Genomic DNA, 6,528 nt, shown 5'->3' with positions numbered 1-6,528 from the left:
CTTGGTGGGTAGACAGAGGGCAGCGCAGGACCAACCACATGATTTTTGGTTTGGATGAAGAGCGAGACCAGATTGCTTTTCAATCGGTCTAATTGTGTAGTGCAGGCTGTCTATTTTGGTTTCATGAGGTTTGTCTCAATCACCCACACTGTTAGTAAAAACACTTTCAGGGAATTGAGAAGTAGAAACAGTGAGCTCATTGATTTTTATATCAGAACCATTTTGTGAGACAATGTTTGCAATGTTCACCTTAGTTGCTAAGGTCATGGGCATACCAGCCCACAAAGACTTGCTCATATGCCATGTTTACCTTGGAACCAATGTTTACCTTGGTATCAGGGTAAAGAAATACTCAGATGTAGTTAAAGAAAAGCAATAACTGTGATTACATAAACTTGCCTTTTTTCCTCCCTAAATGGTATCCAGATCATAGGAAACTACCCAGAACCCCTTATCATGGCAATAGTTGAAAGGCATAGGACTAGATAAACCAGATTTAGAAAATAAATGGGACACGGAAAATTCTCCTATGCATGCTGTTGCATGGGGCATGCGATACCATGAAACATCTTGTAAGTATATTTTCTAATTTCAAACGTAGGTGATTATGTTCTCAGAACCAAAATAGCCAGGGAGAAGTTCTTTTATCCCCATGGACTTTTCAAATTAAACTCAAGTAGAATTTAGAATTTTCAAATATTAATTCGAAAAAACATAGCCTCTCTGTTTTGGAATGTCTGAACAAAGAGTCTCTCCCAAAGGAGGTAATAACTAAGATCTTAAAGGTCCAGAATCCTTGGGGGTTACGTAGATATTCATATTTTAGGGTCCTCTCTTCCTAGACTTGTCTTATTTACAAATTTCCAGTGAAGGAAAGTTTCAGACATATTTAATATATACCAACCCTAACAGTTTCATAACATAGTGTTGCTATTTGCAGCTCATATATTTCCTCTATTAGCCTTGCAGTATCATGATGATTATTCATAGAGTAGCTGTTTTCTTTTCTTTTGTATATGTATCTCACCTTTGTTTGCTTTCGTTACATGTGGGATATTGTGTGGTATATTGTGGGGTGGGGGAGAAAGGGAGTTCCTGAGCCTTCAGTAGACCAGATGAGGATGAGGATGGAACGTAGGGAAACATTCATTGTGCACTTTCTCACCGTGTCCCGTTTCTGCTCCCACCAATTCTCTCTGACTTACTCTCTGATGATTAAAATTCCCTCAACAAGCAAGGTAGGCTACACTGAGAAGAAATTATTAACTGCAAATATTCCAATAATTAGTCACATTTAATTAGCATAATCTATATCAAAATAAAGTGCAAATAAGTGGCTCATGGTCTTTTATTCTCAGGCAAAGTGGAGAATCTAGAGGAAAGGAAATCAGGAGGATATCAGTTTCCAGAGAGGGCATAGAGGGAGTCTCAAATGCTTGGAAAGAGAGGGGAAGTGCAGAAAATGAAGACTGAGAAACTGAGTTCTCATCACTTATTTTATGATTTGGCCTGAGATGCTCCTTCCCCGGGTGTGCATCAAGTGGCTGGGCAGGCTGCCTAATATTTAGCCCAGTGATTAGCAATACGTGTAGAGTGAAGCAAAAGGTATCCTTGACTGAACTATATAAAGCTTTGTCTCCTGAGTAGCCAGCATATCAACCATACTGAGTGACAGTCTCCTGATACACTGGGTCCCCCATGCCATGAAAGATGACGGGAGTTAGAGATCATTTAAAGAAGGCTCCAGCCCCAGCAGGGCTTGGGGCTCTGGACTCTGAGTTCACCCGAAGCTAAGGCAAAAATGCCCTGATATTTGTTTCCATTTCAGTTTGCATCTTCTATCCTTGTGGTCTTCTTCCTAACCCCATCCCTGGCCGTGATAGTGAGTAAGGATGGAGAGAGTTCAACCTGTCTAGTCCTCCTTTAGCAGAAGCATTTAAAAAAGTGATAATTAAGGGCAACCTCCTCAAATTTCCTGTGGGTACCTCTAAAACCTGCAAGGCATGGGCAAAGTAGGAACTCTGAAATTTCAACTTTTCTCATTGTTGCTTGGTTTTCTCCAGAACATCCGTGACAACCATCCTCTTAATGGATCTGTTGGGACTCAAATTATCCATGTCAGTGCCTTTCAAGGTATGGTCAGCATCTGAGACAACAATACTTTCAGTGAGTGGGATGGAATCCTAGACTACAAGAATGTAAGATGAGAAACTCATTCATTACAATGTGAAAGAAAGCCATGTCTGGTCCAAAACGTAGCCTTGTGCTTTTCCAGAGAAGAGAGGACATTTGCCTTCTCTAGGTTTAGGTCCTTGATGGACATGCACATTATTAGGTAAGGGAACAGCTTACCTGCACAGCTTTCCTGCAGTTGCAGTGACTTCTTTTTGAGCCAAAAAATATACGGGGAATTCCAGCTGGTGTATAGGGATCCTACATCCCCTATGTTCCTGTGAGGTGTTGACTTCACACGTCCACTGAAGGTCTCTGATCTCAGAAGCCTCCATGTCTTGTAACTGATACGTGCTGTAGAAGTTATTCTGTCTTGACTCCTGATTTTAATGCTAATTTCCTAAGAAAAAGAATGATATATTTTCAGTTTTAGAAATCTGACTGCAACTTGCCCATCACTTTCGATGGTAAGACCTAGAAGAAAGACACAATATTGAGAAGGCTCCATCTGTGTGCTTGGCCTGGCTCTCTGAAAGAAAAGCACTATAACCCCGGGGACATCACTCAGCCTTTGTGTGTCTCAGTTTCCCCATCTGCAAATCAGCACCAATAGGTACCATTTCTACCTGGCAGGATTCTGAAGAGTTAACTGAAGTAGAAGCACACACTCCTTGTTCTGTCTGGCAGGGCCCTGTCCCATCTGGCCCCGCCCTCTCCCATCTGGCCCCACCCCCACTCACATCCATGACATCCCCTCCATCACTCTGGACATCTCAGGACAGGCACCTCAGGCACAGGCTTTCTCTCTGCTCCAGCCTGTATCTGCTGTGCTCCCTTCCCTGACCCCTTTCCTCGCTAGTCACCTAACCCACTCCTGATTTCCTGAAGGTAATGTCCCCTGAATCCTGCTAGAGGGCACACAGTCTACACAGGCAAGTGATTTTTAACTCTGCTCTATGCCATGGAGACTTTTCTTCAAACAAAAGTATTCCATGGTAGTCTATGACATGGAACAGAAGCCAGAACTACTCTGGCTGGAGAAGAAGCCAGAACTACTCTGGCAGGCGAACCTTAGGCTCAGTCAGACACAGCTGGAGAACCACTGCTCTACTCCAGGCTGTGAGAGGCCAGATGAAAGGCCCAGGGACTCATGGAGTCAGTGGCAGACCCAGGGCTAGAATCTGAGTCTAGAGGGCCTGGCCCAAGTTTCCTGACAACCTCGTACGTTCAGAGAGCACTCCGTAATTTTCACAGTGCCCTCACAAGCTCAGTGAGTTTCTCCTGTCATCTTCACAGCACCCCTGTGGGAGAGGGGCTATCATTATTTCTGCTTTCAGATGAAAAAACAGAGGATTGTGGAGCCCACTGAGGACCATGATGGTTGCTAAGTGGCAGAACAGGACCTGCAAGTCAGCCTTATTATTAGATCTAACTCCCTATCCCTCCCATCCCACCTGTCCATTCATTGTGTGCAGAATGGCCTGAGATATTCCTTTCCTCACCCACATCACGGGACAGTGCCAAAAGCCCTGGAGTAGCAGGGCTCTGCACGTGTCAGCAGTCCTGATGCTGGCGTTTTTCTGGTGCCCAGAGTGGCACTCTGCTGGGTGCTGTACATCACAGTCAGAAGAGCAGTCATGCCACACTGATAGAGAGTGGATGTCCATTGATATTGTGACTGCAGGAATGACATGTTTCTGCTGTGCTGCTTTAAGGCCCTGTTGGCGGCTAACCTATTTAACAAGATGGCCTGTGCTCTGGCCAAGATGGACCAAGTGGTCTTCCCAAGTTTGGATGACATTAGCAAGGCCCTGGACAAGCAGGTAAGTGAGGCCGGTTCACTGTGGTTCCCTTTTAGTTTGGTGTTTTCCAACTCTGCATCCAACCTCCTAGGACAAGGCTGTGCCCACGGAGAGACTTGGGTCAAGCTTGTTCTTAAGGCCCATGAAATTCTACCAGCATACCGAGGACTCCAGGTGCAGTTGATGGCTCATTCAAGTCAAGTCATAATTTAATCAAATAACAGTTCTATGCGGTGATCTCATTTTGACGAATTCCAGAAGGGTTTGAGCTACATGTTAGTGAATATAAATTGTTGAATGCAAATACCAGAGTGAATTGATAGAATATTCACATTCCCCTACCTTCTTTCTCTTCTGCCTACCCCCTAAACATATCCACACATACTCTCTTCAGTTGAAAATAAGCCCAGGACTGCTGACGCTCTCTTCCCCTCAGCTTCTTAAATGACAAAAGTAGTCCAGTAAGTTAAAAACCAGCAGGTGGTCCTGGGCAAGTCATTGAAATCTGCTGTCATTTGCTTAAGTAGCCTGCACAGCACACTTGGCCAACACTGATATCCATGGCAGGAGGTGCTGACTCTCTGGGGGGTAAAAAAGATACACTTCAGGTCACATAAAAATAAGGCAACTTATCAATCTTTTTAAGAGAAAAGCTGAAAGTATCCCATCCGATTTAACAAGCAAAAACATAATATAATGCAACAAAAAAATTAAAGCATTCTATATTTTCATTAGAGATGAGAAAGCATTAAAGACCAAATGAATTCTTAAGTTTAAAAGGGTGAAAGGAATGGACAGGAAAAGTCACCTGAATGCACAGGCAGATTTTTCTGGAGTAATGTCATCACCTTGTGGCCAGAGAGGATATTGCTGTTAGAGACTTCAAGGTTCAGAGCTATTCTGGTCAATTTTATCACCCCATGCACTGCCTCCACTTACTCATGGGCCAGGGTCTCAGATCCTTTTTGTCCTGTCTGCTGTGCCACCCACAAATGTTGTCTCATCATTTTGATGTGTCACCCCTACCAGGCTTTTAAGCATTACCCATCTACTTGCGGCCTGACCCACACTGTTTTACCCAGCTAGGTCAAGAACTTAGCACAGTATGGAATGCCCATTAAAGCCATGTGCAGAGATGACCCCACCTCCTTTGCCCGGCAGCAAAAAGAAGGTGTGTTAGCAACCAAGGCCAAGACCATGGGTGAGTCAAAAGGCACAGTATGAATTTTAGGTCATTGACAAATTCTAATAACAGTTGTTGGGTTTGTTCTATTTATTTGTTACTGGATATAAAAACAATGGGGCCTAGGATGTATTTGCCTCTGGTTGCAGAGATGATTTCCTGAGAGCGGGGCTTGTTGAGAATGGGGAGCTAACTTAGCTTTATCGGGAGGTTAAGTTCAGTTATCTCATCAGTGGGATTTGACAGTGGGTAGATATCCTCGCTTGACCCAAAGTCTTATCGCCCCCTGCCCAAGCAACACCGTGTCCAGCATCCCATCATTAGAGTCTCATTGCTTTAGGATTTCCAGTTTCCTCTTCTGCCAGCTGCCCAGAGGTTGGAAGGCAAAACTCTAATAGTTATAGATCACTCTGGAAAAGGAACATCTCAGTGGCTGGCACTCCTGCTAGGGATGTGGTCGGGGAGCAATGGTAACCAGTTGGGAAAACTACTAGACAAGACTTGAAGAGCCACTTTCTAGTCCAGATAGTCAATAACCACTTCCCATTAGGCTGCTGCCAGTCATTTACATCTTAATATAAGTTAACCCAATGAACAAGGTTTCTTCATAACAGGAAGATCCAGCAGGAAAACAGGGAGAACTTGAGGGGCTGGGGTTCAGAAGGATGATCAAGGATCATCCTTTCTCCTCTGCCTACTGAAACGGTATACCTGAAAGTGATGGGGAGAATGGAACCAAGCTGGAAAACACTCTTCAGGATATTATCCAGGAGAACTTCCCCAACCTAGCAAGGCAGGCCAACATTCAAATTCAGGAAATACAGAGAACACTACAAAGATACTCCTCAAGAAGAGCAACCCCAAGACATATAATTGTCAGATTCACGAAAGTTGAAATGAAGGAAAAAATGCTAAGGGCAGCCGGAGAGAAAGGTCATGTTACCCACAAAGGCAAGCCCATCAGACTAACAGTGGATTTCTTGGCAGAAACTCTACAAGTCAGAAGAAAGTGGGGGCCAATATTCAACATTCTTAAAGAAAAGAATTTTCAACTCAGAATTTCATATCCAGCCAAACTAAGCTTCGTAAGTGAAGGAGAAATAAAATCATTTACAGACAAGCAAATGCTGAGAGATTGTGTCACCACCAGGCCTACCTTTCAAGAGATCCTGAAGGAACCACTAAACATGGAAGGGAACAACCAGTACCAGTCATTGCAAAGACATGCCAAGCTGTAAAGACCATTGATGCTAGGAAGAAACTGCATCAACTAACGGACAAAATAACCAGCTAACATCATAATGACAGGATCAAATTCATACATAACAATATTAACCTTAAATGTAAATGAGCTAAATGCCCCCAGTTAAA

At 43.7% G+C, this 6,528-nt stretch overlaps 1 protein-coding gene across 1 annotated transcript in view; it reads left to right on the top strand.

Annotated features, from left to right (window-relative positions):
* The first annotated feature begins 560 nt into the window (after positions 1–560).
* The window catches only part of LOC105514250 (gastrokine-3-like), an 11,269-nt gene continuing 5,301 nt past the window's right edge, over positions 561–6,528 (top strand). Inside the window, 5 exon segments of the mRNA XM_011945514.1 lie at positions 561–572; positions 1,829–1,882; positions 2,064–2,198; positions 3,888–3,995; positions 5,004–5,192. Coding sequence (XP_011800904.1) covers positions 561–572; positions 1,829–1,882; positions 2,064–2,198; positions 3,888–3,995; positions 5,004–5,192 — 498 coding nt within the window.

This window comes from Colobus angolensis, unplaced genomic scaffold, assembly GCF_000951035.1.
Source record: "Colobus angolensis palliatus isolate OR3802 unplaced genomic scaffold, Cang.pa_1.0 Scaffold24, whole genome shotgun sequence".
NCBI classification, from domain to species: Eukaryota; Metazoa; Chordata; class Mammalia; order Primates; family Cercopithecidae; genus Colobus; species Colobus angolensis.
The sequence above is the reverse complement of the archived record's forward strand: the minus strand, read 5'-3'. Positions and strand labels throughout refer to the sequence as shown.